This window comes from Nicotiana tabacum, chromosome 1, assembly GCF_000715075.1.
Source record: "Nicotiana tabacum cultivar K326 chromosome 1, ASM71507v2, whole genome shotgun sequence".
Lineage (NCBI taxonomy): Eukaryota > Viridiplantae > Streptophyta > Magnoliopsida > Solanales > Solanaceae > Nicotiana > Nicotiana tabacum.
In genome coordinates this window covers 111,435,683-111,454,217 of record NC_134080.1, presented here as the reverse complement: position 1 = coordinate 111,454,217, position 18,535 = coordinate 111,435,683, and the positions used below count along the sequence as shown (strand labels likewise).

The window sequence follows — 18,535 nt, the reverse complement described above, 5'->3', positions numbered from 1 at the left end:
TACTACATGACAATAAGGTGTACAAGGTATGTTAAAAGAGAGTAGTATTTTAAGTAAGTGAAAATAATTCTTAATTATACGGCTAGTTGGTTAATAACCGGGCAACGGGACACTACCTAATTAACTAATAAGTGGATAAAGTTTAATAAATTCCACCCCCCCTCTCTCTAACGTGACAGCTAGCCACATTGTAAAGAAATGACTAAGTCATTTCTTTGATAGGTGGCAATTAAATAACAAAGGAAAGGACACTACATGTCATGTGAATTATTACACAATTCAAAAATATTAAAGTTTGGTAAAAACCCAAAAAAACGTTAGCCTTCTTGTTCATGTCTTGAAGACATTAGTTTTCTTTAGCTATTTCAAAAACTTTCATCAATCAGTACCTTAGGACTTTTAAAATTCCAAAGGGCATTAGCATTTGATAATCCAAAGAACACTAGCTACTTCAAAGCTTTCAACAATTAAAAAGTTAGAAAAGTGATGATTCGAGCTCCTACAAAGAATATTATACGGATTTTTTCCTACCCCGGGTATGTTAAGTCTATCCCTTCTTTCTTTTAACATGATATATACAACACAAATGAAATGAGAAAATGCACAAATTCGATAAATGACTCTATTCATAAAAGTATTAGAGATATCTATGTTCTTGAATTTTCATGTGTCATAATATTCTATCATTTGTTCATGGGTCTCAGAAAAATATGAAAGTTGAAAAGAGCTTACTTATGATATTACTCAAAGGCAAAATGGTCTTATGACATTCCGAAAGGTCACCACCACCTGATTAGATAGTATATGTTAATAATTTTTCCCACAGTGGCCGAGATGATATGATGGGATGCCCTCAGAGGCCTAATGATGTTATAACACGTGTACCTATGCACGACATGACATTCATATGCATATGCATGACACTATAATTATTTCATGATTTACAAAGTTATCTAGACTTACGGGTGAAGTCATTTACTCTATATTTCCTCTATGTTTGTTATGTACTTATTTATGTGCCTTACATACTACATTATTTGTACTGACATCCCTTTTTACCTGGGGACACTATGTTTCATGCTCGTAGGTCCCGATAGATAGGTCGAGAGCCCTCCAAGTAGGCTATCAGCTTAGCGTAGGATGTTGGTGTGCTCCATTTGCTTCGGAGTTGCTTGTTTGGTTAGTATGAGTTAGATATGTATTGTTTGGTATGGCTGGACTCTGTCCCGACCTTTATGAAAATTATGTATTCTTAGAGGCTTGAAGACAGATGCCATGTACGTAAAAGATCGTATGGCCTTGTCGGCCTATGTTCAATGTTCAAGTAGTTATTTTGATCTTAGAGGCACATATGTCTTATGTATAAGTTGGTGTTACCTGTTGTATTATACCAATTTCACGGAAGCCTCTTCGGCTCAGTTATTTATGATACTATGACATGAAAAGATATGTTATGGTCGTACTCTGTTGAGTAAGGTACCGGGTGCCCGTCACAGCCCATCGGCTTGGGTCGTGACATGTACCTTTTCAAGACTTGTATTAAAGGATGCACAGAACTACTAACCTTTGGTACAAGAACCAGGTTCTTGACCTGTCATTGAATTTTCAATCATCTTTTATCATCCATGCAATGCATCTACAGCTTTTATGCTCAAAATGTGTGTTTACCTGCAACGTTATTGAAGTGAGTTAGACTTGGCCAAAAAACACTTTAGCTAGTTTTAGTTGAAGGTGATTGTCATAGCCAATTGATGAGGAATCAGGTTCTCAATTGGGCTTCAATAGCCCCAGCTTCACCCTATTTCTTTCAAAATGTTTCCGACTCAATGCTTTGGTGAAGATATCTGCAATTTGGTCTTCTGTACTATAGAACTTCATACTAATCAGCCCTTTCTCTACATTGTCCCTCAGAAAATGATGTCTCACATCTATGTGCTTGGTTCTTTTGTGTTGAACTAGATTATTGGTCATGTTGAGTGCGCTAGTGTTATCACATAGAAGAGGCACACACTCAGTAAACACCACAAAATCCTCCATTTGCTGCTTAATCCATAGGAGTTGAGCACAGTAGGATGCTGCAGCTACATATTCTACTTCAGCTGTTGAAAAAGCCACTAAGTTTTGCTTCCTTCTTCCCCAAGAGATGAGACATGATCCCAAAAAGTGAGTCATTCCAGAAGTGCCTTTCATGTCTACAAGATAACCTGCATAGTCAGCATCATCATATCCAATGAGATTAAAACTGTCACCTGAGGGGTAATACAGGACTAGGTCTTGTGTACCCTTAAGGTATCTCAAAATTCTTTTAGCAGCCTTCAAATGAGATTCCTTGGGATTTGATTGAAACCTCACACATAGCCCCACATTGAAGATAATATCAGGTATGCTGGCAGTGAGATAGAGAAGAGACCCAATAAAGCCTCTATACATAGTTTGATTTACAGGAGATCATGTTTCATCCATGTCCAGTTGAATAGCCATTGCAATGGGAGTGTCTATTACTTTTGATGCTTCCATATCAAACCTCTCCAAGAGCTTCTTGATGTATTTTTGCTGACAAATGAATGTACCCTTTGTGGACTACTTCACTTGAATACCTAAGAAGAAAGTCAGCTCCCCCATCATGCTCATTTCAAACTCACTTCCCATGAGCTTTGCAAATTCTTCACACAGAGAATCAGTTGTTGCCCTAAAAATGATATCATCAACATAGACCTGAACAATGAGCAGGTTCCTTCCCCCGTTTCTTTAGGAACAAGGTGTTGTCAATCTTCCTTCTTGTAAAGCCATTTTCTAAGAGGAACTTTGACAGTCTTTCATACCAAGCTCGAGAAGCCTAATTTAACCCATACAATGCTTTGTTTAGTTTAAACACATATTCAGGGTGTTCATGACATTCAAACCCTGGAGGTTGCTTCACATAGACTTCTTCCTTAAGAAGTCCATTCAGAAATTCACTTTTGACATATATTTGGAACAAGGTGAATTCCATATGAGATGCAAAAGCAATTAGGATTCTAATAGCTTCCATGCGAGCAACCGGAGCAAATGTTTCATTATAATCAATCCCTTCCTCGTGATTGTAGCCTTGAACCACTAGCCTGGCTTGTTCCTTGTAGTGTTTCCATGTTCATCAAGCTTGTTCCTGAATACCCACCTGGTTCCTATAATGATTCGATCTAAGGGTCTAGGTACTAGGTGGCAGACATTGTCCTTTCAAACCGATGCAGCTCATCTTGCATGGTTGTAATCCAATCTGCATCTTTCAGGGCTTCCTTGATATTTTTGGGTTCTATTTGGGAGAGAAAGGCAGAGAAGGCAAGTGAATTTCTGGCTTTTGACCTGGTTTGTACTCTAGAATCTAGAGGAGTGATTATGTTGTCAAGAGGATGATAACTTTTGTGTTTCCAATTAGACATTTGAGGCTCGTTTGTAGAGGAGGTGGGTATGTCTAACTGATTTTCTTGTGTTCTTCTCTCAGGTACTAATGGAGTTCCATGTACTGCATCAACCACTTTTTCTTCAATTTCAGTGGTTGTAATTTAGGTACTTGGATCCATTGAAGAAGAGATAGCATTGGCTCCACTCGTCTCTTTCACTTGGCTCATCATATCTGCCTTTCCATTTGTCATGTCAATGACTTCACCAGGAACCAGTAAGGGCTATCCATCTTAATCATCTTTAGCACGTTTCTCACAGGAAGGATAAGACTTATCAAAGATAACATGAACACTTTTCTCAACATATTGAGTCTGCTTGTTGTATATCTTGTAAGCTTTGCTTTGAGTAGAATACCCTAGAAATATTCCTTCATCACTTTTGGCATCAAATTTACCAAGCTGATATTTTCCATTGTTGAGAACATAGAATTTGCACCAAAATGTTCTTAGGTGAGTCAGCTTGGGTTTCCTTCCATTCAGCAACTCATAGGAGGTTTTGTTCAGGAGAGATCTGATCATGCACCTGTTCACCAAGTAGCAGGCAGTATTGATAGCTTCAGCCCAGAAGTTCTTTGTAATCCCACTGTCGATCAACATTGTTCTCGCCATTTCTTTAAGAGTTCTATTCTTCCTTTCTACTACTCCATTTTGCTGGGGAGTTCTTAGAGCTGAGAAGTTGTGAGTAATGACATATTCATTGCAGAACTCATCAAATTTGGCATTGTCAAATTCTGTTCCATGATCTGATCTAATACATGCGACTCCAAACTCCATCTTAACCTGGATTTTCTTCACAAAAGCCACAAACACCTCAAAATGTTTCATCTTTAGTTCTAAGAAACAGAGTCCATGTCAATCTGTAGTAGTCATCCACTGTCACAAATATGTATCTTTTTCATCCCCTGCTTTGCACTCTCATAGGGCTACATAAATCCATATGCGGAAGATCTGTAACAACTCGACCGTTTGTTTGAAGAATTTACGCCTCAATCCCCTATTAACTACTTTCCCTGTGTTTGTTTATACTATTGTGAGTTGCCGAGAGGGTTTATTTGGAGTTTCGGAGAGTTTTGGGACACTTAGTCCCTAAATGAGAGCTTAAGTCTTGGAAATTTGACAGTAGTCAAAACAGTTGAAGATGGCCTCGGAATGGAATTTTGATGGTTCCATTAGCTCCGTTGGGTGATTTCAGGCTTAGGAGCGTGTTCGGATTATATTTTGGAGGTCTATAGCTAATTTAGGCTTGAAATGCCGAACGTTGAATTTTAATGTTTCCGGTTCGATAGTGAGATTTTTATCCAAGGGTCGGAATGGACTTCCAGAAGTTGGAGTAGCTCCGTAGTATTGAATGTGACGTGTGTGCAAAATTTCAGGTCATTCGGATGAGGGTTGGTAGACTTTTTGATCGAAAGCGTATTTTGAGAGTTTTTGAAGTTCTTAGGCTTGAATCCGATGCTAAATTGGTGTTTTGATGTTGTTTTGAGCGTTTCGAAGATTGGAACAAGTTTGAATGATGTTTTAGGATTGGTTGGCATGTTTGTTTGCGGTCCCGGGAGCCTCGGGTGTGTTTCGGATGCTCAACGGATCATTTTGGAACTTGTTGGAATTGCAGAAAAGTTACAGCATCCCAGTTCTAGTTTCTTTCTTCACATTCGTGAGTGGGGTCTCACGTTCGCTAAGAGGAGTTGGGCAGGGGGAATTTTAATGCTTCGCGTTCGCGAAGGTTCTCCTGCATTCGCGAAGCTGGAGGAATTGTTACATCGTGTTCGCGGCTTGGGAATTGCGTTCGCGATGATGGAAGCTGGACCCAAGCAAAGTTGTACTTCGCAAACGCGAGGGTCCTTCCGCGTTCGCGAAGAAGGAATATCTGGACAGTATTTAAATAGCCCATATGCGACCCTTCTTCATTTTTCCACCATTTTTGAACGGGATTGAAGCTTTTGAGGGAGATTTTTGAGGAAACCAAAGGGGAATCACTTGGAGGTAACATTTTTGACTTCATAACTCGTTTATATGTGATTAAAGGTCTAATTAGTGGTGAAATATTTGGGAAAAAACAGTGCAAAATGGGTAATTAGGGCTTGAGATTAAGAGACCTTAAAATGGGTATTTGAGGGGCCAATTAAACTCCGATTTTAGTGTTCTTGTTATGTATTGACTCGGGAGAGTATGAGGATTCTAAAAATGTAAATTTCACCCGGTTTCGAGATGTGGGATCGAGGGGCATTTTGGTCATTTTACCTAATTTCGCGTAGTAGCTTAGCATTTATTTGTAGAATCAATTACTTGAAGTGTTATTTATATTATGTAATTGAATTAAATAGATTTGGGCCATTTAGAGTTGAGTACTTGTGGCCAGAACGTGGTTTAGGGTTGACTTTTGAGCCGGTTCGGGGTAAGTGGCTCACCTAACCTTGTGTGGGGACATTCCCATTAGGATTTGGTATTATTGATAATTGAAATGCCTTGTATGTGAGGTGACGAGTGTGTACTTGTGCTAATTGTTGAAAATCCAGTTTTCATTAAGTAATTACTAGTATGTTTCTTTTCCTGTTTATACTACTTGCAAAGTTAAGCCTGTTGCTAGCTTAGGAAAACATGTCTAATTGACTTAAATGCCTTACTTGCTCAAACTGCCTTATTTGGATTACATGCAACATGCTAGGTTAGAAGTAACTGTCTTACCTTGGTATGGAACTTGAATTGAACTGTGTACTCTTCTTGTTGTTGCTGTGTGTTTACTTTGGGACTACGGGACGGTATCATGGGAGATCCCCCTATATGTTTACTTTGGGACTACGGAACGTTATTCCGGGAGATCCCCCTGCACATTTACATTGGAACTACGAGACTGCACCCGATAGATTTCCCCTATACTGAGTATTTATATTTGGGACTACGGATCGGTATTCCGGGAGATCCCCTAGCATTATGAGTTGGACTATGGGACAGTATCCCCGAAGATCCACTAGATATTTATGTTTGGACTACAGGACAGTATCCTGGGAGATCCCCGGTTATTATTCTTGTACTGAGCTGTATCTCTTTCTGTGTTACTTTGCCTCTGTGGTAGTTGTTGTTGTCCTTATTATCCTGTATTTAATTCTTATCATATCTTTCAACTGTACTGTTTTATCTTATGTTGTCATACCTTATATTTTATTTAACCTCAGTAGAGCACTGACCTTCCTCGGCACTACCCGACCGAGGAAGACTCATGCCCTTTCTGTGCATGTTTTTCATGTGCAGATCTAGGTACTTCCACTCAGACTTACCACGCTTGAGACGAGGCGCTTGTAGAGACTTTGAGGTATATCTTTCGTGTCATGTGCAGATCCAGGTACATCCACTCAGACTTACCACGCTTGAGACGAGGCGCTTGTAGAGACTCTAAGGTATATCTTCCGCGTCCGCACACCGAAGAGTCCATTTCTACTCGCCATTTTGTATTAGCCCTTCTGTACTTTCATTTCTTTTGTTAGATATTCTGGAGTTAGATTTTCGTAGACATTTAAAGGCTTGTGATCATGAGATTCTGGGTTTTAGGAAATATATTTAGATTTCGAGGGTTGTTATTGTGTATGCCGAGCGGCACTTTTAAACACTATTTAATTTCACTATTTCGTTTTTATTATTTCTTCTTCAAATTGGTTTATTTTTTGCATTGTTAGGCTTACCTAGTCGTAGAGACTAGGTATCATCAGAATGGTTCACGGTGGACAAACCGGGGTCGTGACAAGTTGGTATTAGAGCTCTAGGTTCATAGGAGTCATGAATTACAAGTCGGTTTATTAGAGTCTCGCTGATCGGTACGGAGAGGTTTGTACTTATCTACTAGAGGCTATGTAACTGTTAGGAAAATTCCACTTCATTTGATTTCCTTGTCGTGCAATATTTTGACATCACAATTCTAAACTTCTATCTTCTATTCTCTCACAGATGGTGAGGACATGTGCTACCCGAGATGATCAGGCACCCGTGCCCCCTACTGCAGCCGTCAGAGGCCGGGGTCGGGGTAGAGGCCGGGGACGTGCACGTGGTACAGCTAGAGCACCCGCACGAGCTGCCACCGAGGTACCACCAGCAGTTCCAGCTGGAGTCCAACCACCTGATACGCTTACTGATACTACCACTCCAGCTCTTCAGGAGACTCTTGCATACTTAATCAGCATGTACACCACTTTGGCTTAGGCAGGGTTGCTTCCCCTTGCTGCAGCCACATCGCAGGCCGGGGGAGGAGCATAGACTCCCGTCGCCCGCACTCCTGAGCAGCGAGTGCATGTTGATCAGGTCCCAGAGATTATTCTTGTACAACCTGTAGTCCCAGGCCAGCCCAAGGACAGGGCAGCGGCTTCAGAGGATGAGCAACGGAGACTTGAGAGGTTCAAGAAGTATGATCCTCCTATATTCAGTGGGTTAGCCTCAGATGATGCCCTGGGATTTTTGGAGGAGTGTCATTGTATCCTCTACACTATGGGTATATCAGGATCGAGTGGGGTTTCTTTCACTGCCTTCCAGCTTCGAGGGGCCGCCTATTAGTGGTAGCGCACCTATGAGTTAGACAGCCCGGACGAGGCAGCTTCACGGACTTGGACCCAGTTTTCAGATACGCTCCTAAGATTTTTTGTTCCTTAGAGCCTCATGGACGCATGGCGCTCAACGTTTGAACATTTGCGCCAGGTTACTATGACTATCTCAAAGTATGTTGTCTGTTACACTAGCTTGGCTAGACATGCCCCAGCCTTGGTTTCTACTGTTCGCAAGAGGGTTCGCCGGCTAATTAAAGGGCTAATTCCCAACATCAGGTCTAGCATGGCTCATGAGTTAGAGGTGTATATTTCTTATCAGCAGGTGGTGAGCATTGCTGGGAGGATTGAGGGTATGCATGCTAGGGAAAGAGGGGATAAGGAGGCCAAGAGGTCTCGAGAGTCGAGCCATTATTCTGGTGCCCGTACCACAGCTGCAGGTCATCATGGTAGGGGTTATATGGGTCGCCCTATTCATTAAGCTCTTCCAGCAACCAGTGGTATTCCAGCTCCTCCTAAGCCTCAGGAGCCCCACTATCTAGTGTGCCTCCTACGCGGGGTGCTTTTAGTAGTTAGTCCAGTAGACCTGGCCCTAGCCAGTCATAGCCACCACGTCCTCCCAGAGCTTGTTTTGAGTGTGGTGATACACGCCATATAGTAAGGGATTGCCTCAGACATAGGAGGGGTGCACCTCCACAGACTTCTCAGCCACAGCGTGCCCCGTAAAGTTCTCAAACTATGGTTACAGCTCCAGTTGCTACCCCACCTGCTCAGCTAGCTAGAGGTGGAGGTCGGGGAGGTAGAGATCTCCCTAGAGGGGGAGGCCAGGCCAGATACTATGCCCTTCTTTCCCGTACCGAGGCTATTGCCTCCAATTCTGTCATCACAAGTATTTTACTGGTTTGTCACAGGGATGCATCAGTTCTATTCGATCCAGGATCCACTTACTCTTATGGGTCTTCCTATTTTGCTCCGCATTTAGGTGTACCTCAGGATTCTTTGAGTTCCCCTGTTTATGTTTCTACTCCTATGGGAGATTCTCTTGTTGTGGACCGCGTTTATCGGTCGTGTTTGGTTACTCTTAGTGGTTTTGAGACCAGAGTCGATTTACTGTTACTCAGCATGGTAGATTTTGATATTATCTTGGGCATGGACTGGTTGTCGCCCCATTACTCAGCTGGCTATGCTAGGTGTACCGTGCGTTGAGTGGAGGGGTACTTTAGATCACACTCCCAGTAAAGTTATTTCTTTCCTTAAGGCTCATTGAATGGTTGAGAAGGGGTGCGATGCGTATTTAGCTTATGTAAGAGATGTTAGTATTGATAGCCCTTTAGTTGATTCACTCCTAGTAGTACGGGATTTTCCTAATGTGTTTCCAGCTATTTTTTAGGGCATGCCGCCTGATAGAGATATTGAATTTGGCATTGATCTGTTGCCGGGGACTCAGCCAATTTCTATTCCTCTGTATCGTATGGCTCCACCTGAGTTGAAGGATTAGTTAAAGGAATTGCTTGATAAGGGTTTTATTAGGCCCAGTGTATCACCTTGGGGTGTTCCTATATTGTTTGTGAAGAAAAAGGATGGTTTTATGCGTATGTGTATTAATTATCGCCAGTTGAACAAAGATACAGTGAAGACCTGTTATCCTTTGCCTCGTATTAATGATCTGTTTGACCAGCTTCAGGGCACATAGGTGTTTTCTAAGATTGACTTGCGCTCATGTTACCATCAGTTGAAGATTCGGGATCCATATATCCCGAAGACTGCTTTCAGGACTCATTATGGTCATTATGAGTTCCTTGTTATGTCATTTGGGCTGACCGATGCCTCAGCAGCCTTTATGCATTTGATGCACGGTATGTTCCGACAATATCTTGACTCGTTCGTCATTGTCTTTACTGATGATATTCTGGTGTATTCCTGGAGTCGGGAAGATCATGAGCAACACCTGAAAACAGTGCTTCTGACCTTGAGATAAAAGAAGGTATATGCTAAGTTCTCAAAATGTGAGTTTTGGTTGGATTTTGTGGCATTCTTAGGACACGTGGTGTCGAGTGAGGGTATTCGGGTGGATCCGAAGAAAGTAGAGGCAGTGCATAGTTGGCCCAGACCATCCTCAGTTACAGAGATCTGCAGATTTCTTGGCTTGGCTGGTTATTACTGTTGTTTTGTTGAAGGGTTTTCATCAATTACAACCCCTATGACCAGGTTGACCCAGAAGGGTGCTCTATTCCAGTGGACAGAAGAGTGCGAGGCGAGCTTTCAGAAGCTCAAGACAGCTCTGACTACAACACCAATTTTGATATTTCCTACAGGTTCAGGTTCTTACACTGTTTATTGTGATGCCTCGAAGATTGGCCTTGGAGAGATTTTGATGCAGGACGGTAGGGTGATTGCGTACACGTCCAGACAGTTGAAGGTGCGTGAGAAGAATTACCTTGTTCATGATCTCGAGCTAGTTGCCATTGTTCACACCTTGAAGATCTGGCATCATTATTTGTACGGTGTGCTTTGTGAGACTTATACTGATCATCGGAGCTTGCAGCACCTATTCAATCAAAAAGATCTAAATTTGTGTCAGAGAAGGTGGTTAGAGTTGCTGAAGGACTATGATATCATTATTTTGTATCACCCGGGCAAGGCCAATGTGGTGGCTGATGCCTTCAGTCGTCGAGCAGAGAGTTTGGGGAGTTTGACTTATTTACCAGCATCGGAGAGGCCTATGGTGATGGATGTTCAGGCCTTAGCTAGCCACTTGTGTGATTGGATCTTTCGGAGCCCAGTCGGGTTCTAGCTTGCGTGGTTTCTCGGTCTTCCTTATTTGATCGTATTAGGGAGCGTCAGTATGATGACCCTCATTTGCTTGTCCTCAAGGACAAGGTTCCACATGGTGATGCTAGAGTTGTGATTATCAGTGATGACGGGTTGTTGAGGATGCAGGGTCGAACTTGAATACCCAGTGTTGATGGGTTGCGGGAGTTGATTCTTGAGAAGGCCCATAGTTCGCGGTATTCCATTCATCTGGGTGCCGCGAAGATGTATCAAGACTTGAGAAAGCACTATTGGTGGAGGCGGATGAAAAAAGATATAGTTGGATTTGTAGCTCGGTGCCTCAACTGTCAATAGGTGAAGTATGAGCACCAGAGACCGGGTGGGTTGCTTCAGTAGATATAGATCTCGGAGTGAAAGTGGGAGCGGATCACCATGGACTTTGTAGTTGGGCTCCCACGAACTTTGAGAAAGTTTGATGCTATTTGGTTGATTGTGGATCGGCTGACCAAGTCCGCGCACTTCATTCCTGTGTGTACTACTAATTCTTCGAAGTGGTTAGCGGAGATTTATATTCGAGAGATTGTTCGTCTGCATGGTATTCCAATTTCCATCATTTCGGATAGAGGTATTGAGTTCACATCACGGTTCTGGAGGGCCGTACAGCATGAGTTGGGTACTCGGGTAGAGTTGAGTATAATATTTCACCCTTAGATGGACGGACAGTCCGAGCGCACTTAGGGATATGCTCCGTGCGTGTGTCATTGAGTTTGGAGGGTCTTAGGATCAGTTATTGCCATTGGTGGAGTTCACCTACAACAACAGCTATCAGTCCAGCATTCAGATGGCACAGTATGAGGCTTTATATGGTAGGTGGTGTAGATCTCTGGTGGGTTGGTTTGAGCTAGGTGAGGCTAGATTATTGGGCACAGACTTGGTTCAGGATGATTTGGAGAAGGTTAAGGTGACTCGGGATAGACTCTGTACAGCCCAGTCCAGACATATGAGTTTCGCGGACGGAAGGTTTGTGATGTTTCCTATATTATTGGAGAGCGGGTTCTTCTTCGGGTTTCACCTATGAAGGGCGTTATGAGATTTGAAGAAAGGAAAGTTGTCCGAGTTTTATTGGCCTTTTTGAGATATTGCGGCGTGTTGGGGAGGCTGCTTATGAGCTTGCCTTACCTCCCAGCTTGGCAGGGGTTCATCCGGCATTTCATGTTTTGATGCTCCGGAGGTATCACGGTGAACCGTCGCACGTGTTGGATTTAAGTTCATTCAGGTTGGACATGGATCTATCTTATATTGAGGAGCTAGTGGCAATTGACAGGAAGGTTAGAAGGCTTAGGTCAAAGAACATTGCATCAGTAAAGGTTTAGCGGCAGGGTTAGCCGGTTGAGGAGGCGACCTGGGAGACCGAGCAGGATATGTGAAGTTGTTTTCCTCATCTTTTCACCACTTTAGGTATGTCTCTATGCTCGTTCGAGGATGAACAAATATTTAAGTGTGGGAGGATGTAACGACCCGGCCAGTCGTTTTAAGAATATAAGCCCCGATCCCCTATTAACTGCTTTTCCCGTGTTTGTTTCTGCTATTGTGAGTTACCGGGAGAGTTTATTTGGAGTTTCGGAGAGTTTTGAGACATTTAGTCCTTAAATGAGAGATTAAGTCTTGGAAATTTGACCGTAGTCGGAACAGTGTGAAGATGGCCTCGCAGTGGAATTCTGATGGTTCTGTTAGCTCCATTGGGTGATTTCGGGTTTAGGAGCGTGTTCGGATTGTGTTTTGGAGGTCCGTAGCAAATTTAGGCTTGAAATGCCGAACGGTGAATTTTTGAAGTTTCCGGTTCGATAGTGAGATTTTTATCTGAGAGTCGGAATAGAATTATGGAAGTTGGAGTAGCTCCGTAGTGTTGAATGTGACGTGTGTGCAAAATTTTGGGTCAGTTGGATGATGGTTGATAGACTTTTTGATCGAAAGCGTATTTTGAGAGTTTTTGAAGTTCTTAGGCTTGAATCCGATGCTAAATTGGTGTTTTGATGTTGTTTTGAGCATTCTGAAGATTGGAACAAGTTTGAATGATGTTTTAGGATTGGTTGGCATGTTTGGTTGAGGTCCTAGTGGCCTCGGATGTGTTTTGGATGCTCAACGGATCATTTTGGAGTTAGAATTGCAGAAAAGTTACAGCAACCCAGTTCTGGTTTCCTTCTTCGCATTCGCGAGGAGGAGCTGGGCTGGGGGGGGGTTTAATATTTCGCATTCGCGAAGGTTCTCCCGCGTTCGTGAAGCTGGAGGAATTGTTGCATCGCATTCGTGGTCTAGGAATCGCGTTCGTGATGAAAGAAGCTGGACCCAAGCGAAGTTGTACTTCGCGAACGTGAGGGTCCTTCCGCGTTCGCGAAGGAGGAATATCTGGGCAGTATTTAAATGCCCATCCGCAACCCTTCTTCATTTTTCCACTATTTTTGAACAGGATTGAAGCTTTTGAGGGTGATTTTTTAGGAAACCAAAGGGGAATCACTTGGAGGTAACATTTTTGACTTCATAACTTGTTTATATGTGATTAAAGGTCTAATTAGTGGTGAAAAATTAGGGAAAAATCAGTGCAAAATGGGTAATTAAGGCTTGAGATTAAGAGACTTTAAAATGGGTATTTAAGGGGTCAATAGAACTCCAATTTCAGTGTTCTTGTTATGTATAGACTCGTGAGACTATGAGAATTCTAAAAATGTAAATTTCACTCGATTCCAAGAGGTGGGCCTAAGGGGCATTTTGGTCATTTTACCTAATTTCGCGTGTTAGCTTAGCATTTATTTGTAGAATCAGTTACTTCAAGTGTTATTTATATTATGCAATTGAATTGAATAGATTTGGGTCATTTGGAGTCGAGTACTCATGGCAAGAACGTGGTTTCAGTTTGACTTTTGAGTCCGTTCGAGGTAAGTGGCTTGCCTAACCATTGTGGGGGACATTTCCCTTAGGATTTGGTATTATTTATAATTGAAATGCCTTGTACATGAGGTGACGAGTGTCTACTCGTGCTAATTGTTGAAAATTCGATTTTCATTAAGTAATTACTAGTATGTTTCTTTTCCTGTTTATACTACTTGCAAATTTAAGCATGTTGCTAGCTTAGTAAAACATGTCTAATTGACTTAATTGCCTTACTTGCTCAGAACCGCCTTATTTGGATTACGTGCAGCATGCAAGGTTAGAAGTACTTGTCTTACCTTGGTATGGAACTTGAATTGAACTGTGTACTCTTCTTGTTGTTGATGTGTGTTTACTTTGGGACTATGGGAAGGTATCTCGGGAGATCCCCCTGTATGTTTACTTTGGGACTACGGAATGGTATTCCGGGAGATCCCCCTGCATATTTACATTGGAACTATGGGACTGCACCCGGTAGATTCCCCTTGTGCTGAGTATTTATATTTTGGACTATGGATCGGTATTCCGGGAGATCCCCTCGCATTATGAGTTGGACTATGTGACGGTATCTTGGGAGATCCACTAAATATTTATGTTTGGGACTACAGGATGGTATCTTGGGAGATCCCCAGTTGTTATCCTTGTACTGAGTTGTATCTCTTTCTATGTTACTTTGCCTCTGTGGTAGTTGTTGTTGTCTTTATTATCCTGTATTTAATTCTTATCATTATCTTTCAACTGTACTGCTTTATCTTATGTTGTCATACCTTATATGTTATTTAACCTCAGTAGGTCCCTGACCTTCCTCGTCACTACCCGACCGAGGTTAGGCTTGGCACTTACTGAGTACCGCTGTGGTATACGCATGCCCTTTCTGCGCATATTTTTCATGTGCAGATCCAAGTACTTCCACTCAGACTTACCACGCTTGAGACGAGGTGCTTGTAGAGACTCCAAGGTATATATGTCGCATCCGCAGACCGAAGAGTCCCTTTCTAATCTCCCTTTTATATTAGCCCTTCTGTACTTTCATTTCTTTTGTTAGATATTCTGGAGTTAGATGTTCATAGACATTCAAAGTCTTGTGATCATGAGATTCCGGGTTTTGGGAAATGTATTTATATTTTGAGAGTTGTTTTTGTGTATGCCGAGCGGCACTTTAAACACTGTTTTATTTCACTATTTCATTTTTATTATTTCTTCCGCAAATTGGTTTATTTTCCACATTGTTAGCTTACCTAGTCATAGATACTAGGTGTCATCACAATGGTTCACGGAGGGCGAACCGGGGTCGTGACAAGATCGAGTGGCTTTGAGGTGCTCACAATGGTTAAAAGAGGACTTCACATGCTTTCCTCTAGCACAGGCATCACATACTTTCTGTACTTTGAACAATTACAAGGGCAGACCATGGACCGGGTCTTTCTGAATTCATTTGTTCAGAAGAGAGAAGCTTGTGTGCCCCAGTCTTCTCTGTCATAGTTCAGCATCATCATCAACAGCTTTCAGACAACTCATATCACCACTTTGGATGGACCCGAAATCGGCAACATAGATGTTCTTGTATCTCTGGGCCACAAAGTACCACTTCACCAGCTACCAGATTAGTAACTATACATATCTTGGACAAAAACTCCACCTTGTTTCCTTTATCACAGATCTGAGAGAAACTCAAGAGACTGTACTAAAGACCATTGACATAGTACACATTCTCAATAGAGTGAATGAGTGATTTCCTGACTTTTCCAACTCCAAGAATGTACCCCCTTTTTCCCATTACCAAAGGATACACTCCTTCCTTGCATGGCTTTTAGTGAAAGAAAGTCCATGGGGTTCCCAGTCATGTGCTTTGAACATCCACTATCCATAAACCATTGTTGACTGTTTCCTTTCATTGTTCCCTGCCCAGGGAGATCATGAGTTAGTTTTAGGAACCCAAGCAAGTTTGGGTCACTTGTAGTAGGCAAGAGGATGAATAAGAGCTCTCTTAGTCCATGCATATAATATGCGCTTTTGTGGGTGGAACCTGGTCCCTTTTTAGTAGTTATATTTTCAGCAAACACTTTGTTTTTCTGAAAGGACTGGATCCTGGCTTGGCAATTTTCCTTGAAATGCCCATTGTTCCCACAGTGGGTACACAGCCAGTTATCTAGTACTGTAACATACTTGCTATGGGGGTTTTAAGGAGTTTTCTCCCTCGGGAACCCTATTCCCTACATGTTTCCACCATTATTAACGTACATGGCAGTGATAACTTCTAAGGACCAGGTCCACTTTAGGGACTTTTCAAGATCATTTTTTATTCTTTCCAGTTCAGTCTGGAGATGCTTTTTTTCTCACATTCAACACACAGACTAGTTCTCAAAGCCTTCAACTCGTTTTCAAGCCTAATGTGTTCCTCACTTGCTATCTCCTTTCCTTTTCTAGAATTTCCAGGTTTTGACTCAGTCCCTAGTCCCTCTATTGTTTCCCTTAGGGTCTGCAATAACTACCAAGAGATCATCTCTTTCTTAATCAATCTCAGTCACTCTTTTCATCAAGGCTTCTCTTTCTTTTCTGAAGTTTTCAATAATTTCCTTATGGTCAACAACTACAACCACTAAGTCATCTCTTTCATGTTCTATGTTAGCAATTTTTTTGGTTAAAACAAGTTTTTCTTTCTCTAGCTCACAAATGGTTTCCTTCAGATCAACAACACATACTACCAGATCATCTCTAGTTTGTTCAGCTTCTCCTAGCTCTAAGGTCAAGGCATGCTTATCCTCCATAAGATTATGATATGCATCAATCAATACACTAGCTAAAGACATGAGTTTCTTAGGAGAGTAGGATTTTAGATTTCTCTAAACATCCCTGAAATTTACCTCACTGTTGTAATCATCTTCATCATCATCTGATTGGGCCATCAAAGCAAATATTGAATCATATTCAATCTCCTTACTTTCAACTGCCATCATGGAGCTGGTACCAGCATCAGTTTCATCTACAGACTCACTAGAGGAATCTTCCCATGCTGCAAGAGCTTGTTTCACCACATTGTTAGCAGATCTCTTCCTTTTGAAGTGCTTGTCAGGAACCGAGTTCCTCTTAGCTGCTTTCTCATGGTTGCACTTGGAGTACTCTTACTTCTGGAGTGGAAAATCTTTGATGAAGTGCCCAGGCTTTCCGCACTTATGGCAGATATCATAATTCTTTAGTTTGCTAGAGTTGCTCCTTTTCAGTATTCCTCCATTTCTCCTGACCATCTTCTGAAATCATTTGGTTAAGTAAGCCATGTTACTGTCCTTCTCACTCGAGTCATTACTATCAGCTTTGAGTACGATGATCTTTTCTCTCTTTAGTTCTCTTCTTTCACTGTCTATCTTCCTCTTTATCTCGTAGGCCTTCAGATTTCTAACCATCTTGTCTATGGTCAGCTCCTACAGGTCCTTTGCTTCAGTAATAGCATTCACCTTGCTTTCCCAAGAACCGGGCAGGATACTAAGAATTTTCCTCAGTAGCTTATTCCTAGGAATGGTTTCACCAAGTGAGTGTAACTCATTTATGATGGAGGTGAATCTTGTGTGCATATCTAGAATAGATTCATCGTCCTTCATCCTAAAGAGTTTATACTTGGTAGTGAGCATATCAATCTTAGATTGCTTTACTTGAGTGGTTCCTTCATGTGCTATTTCAAAAGCTTCCCATATCTTCTTTGCAGTTTCACAAGCACACATTCTATTGTATTCATTAGGTCCTATTCCACATACCAAAATCTTTTTGGCACGAAACGTTTTCTCCACAGCTTTCTTTTCTGCATCGGTGTATTCTTTTCTGGTTTTTGGCATTAAGAATGGAAGTTCTGCAAGTGCCTTTATTGGGATGTAAAGACCATCACATATGACATCCCACAACTTAGAATCCTCAGCCATGATAAAATCATACATTCTTATCTTCCACCACCCATAGTATTGCCCATTGAACCTGGGTGGTCTGTACGTAGATTGACCTTCTTCAAAATTTGGTAGAGCATCCATACGGAACCTTCTTAGGTGTTAGCCTTATTAGAGGAATCCGCTCCGATACCAATTGTTAGTTTATATGAATCCACCAAACTATAGAGTACCTGGTCCTCTATGAGTTTCTACTGAGAAAACTAATAAAACAGTAAGTAAATGAGACACGGAATATTTACGTGGAAAAATCTCACTCAAGGGGACAAAAATCACGACCTACACTTGTAGGCTTTCAACTTCACTAACTTGTAAATACTATATTAATAGCCACTTTGTAATGACTCTATTACCAAGACTTCAACTCAACTAACTTGTGATACTCTTACCACAAGCCACTTTGTCACTCAATAGTTACAAAGACTTTAACTTATGACTAACTCTAGTCACAACACAAACTCAAAAGGTTTATGGTTTTACATGGGGGTTCCTAAGCAACGCTTCTAGCTAAGAAATTTAGGAATTATAATAAGAACAATCACAAAGTTACAACTCAACTGAGAACAACAAAATACTAGATTTAGGAACTGGTCCGTAGTAGCGTTTAACTTTGTTCTTCAAGCTCTTGAGAATTGAGTTCACTGTTTGCAGAAGACTTGAATGCTTGAAGTGAATTCTCAAGTGTTCAAATGATGTTTTGTTATAATGCTCTTGTTAATACACCCTTGATGACATCACTTGAATGATGTAAGCACTTGGTAGGTCAAAGGCAAGTTACTGCAAAACTGTTGCACTGTGTGCACTATTTCTGTGGCAGTCACTTTCCAGCTGTGCACAGTTGACTTTCGTATTGCTGTCAGGGAAACACAAGGGATCAGGTCCTTATCTTATTTCTCCATTTTCTACACTTGTAACAGTTCATATTAGCTGGAGTCCAGGC

The 18,535-nt window shown here is 41.7% G+C and overlaps 2 protein-coding genes across 2 annotated transcripts; both read right to left on the bottom strand.

The window, feature by feature from the left end:
* Positions 1–1,767: 1,767 nt before the first annotated feature.
* LOC142163468 (secreted RxLR effector protein 161-like) lies at positions 1,768–4,049 on the bottom strand. Its single transcript, XM_075220755.1, has 2 exons — positions 3,964–4,049; positions 1,768–2,422 (listed from the first exon to the last, which is right to left on the bottom strand). The coding sequence occupies exons 1-2, from the start codon at positions 4,047–4,049 to the stop codon at positions 1,768–1,770; spliced, it is 741 nt and encodes a 246-aa protein (XP_075076856.1).
* A 13,033-nt stretch (positions 4,050–17,082) lies between these two features.
* LOC142163466 (uncharacterized) lies at positions 17,083–17,589 on the bottom strand. The gene has a single exon (XM_075220752.1). It carries the CDS (start codon positions 17,587–17,589, stop codon positions 17,083–17,085), a length of 507 nt encoding a protein of 168 aa, XP_075076853.1.
* Positions 17,590–18,535: the final 946 nt, after the last annotated feature.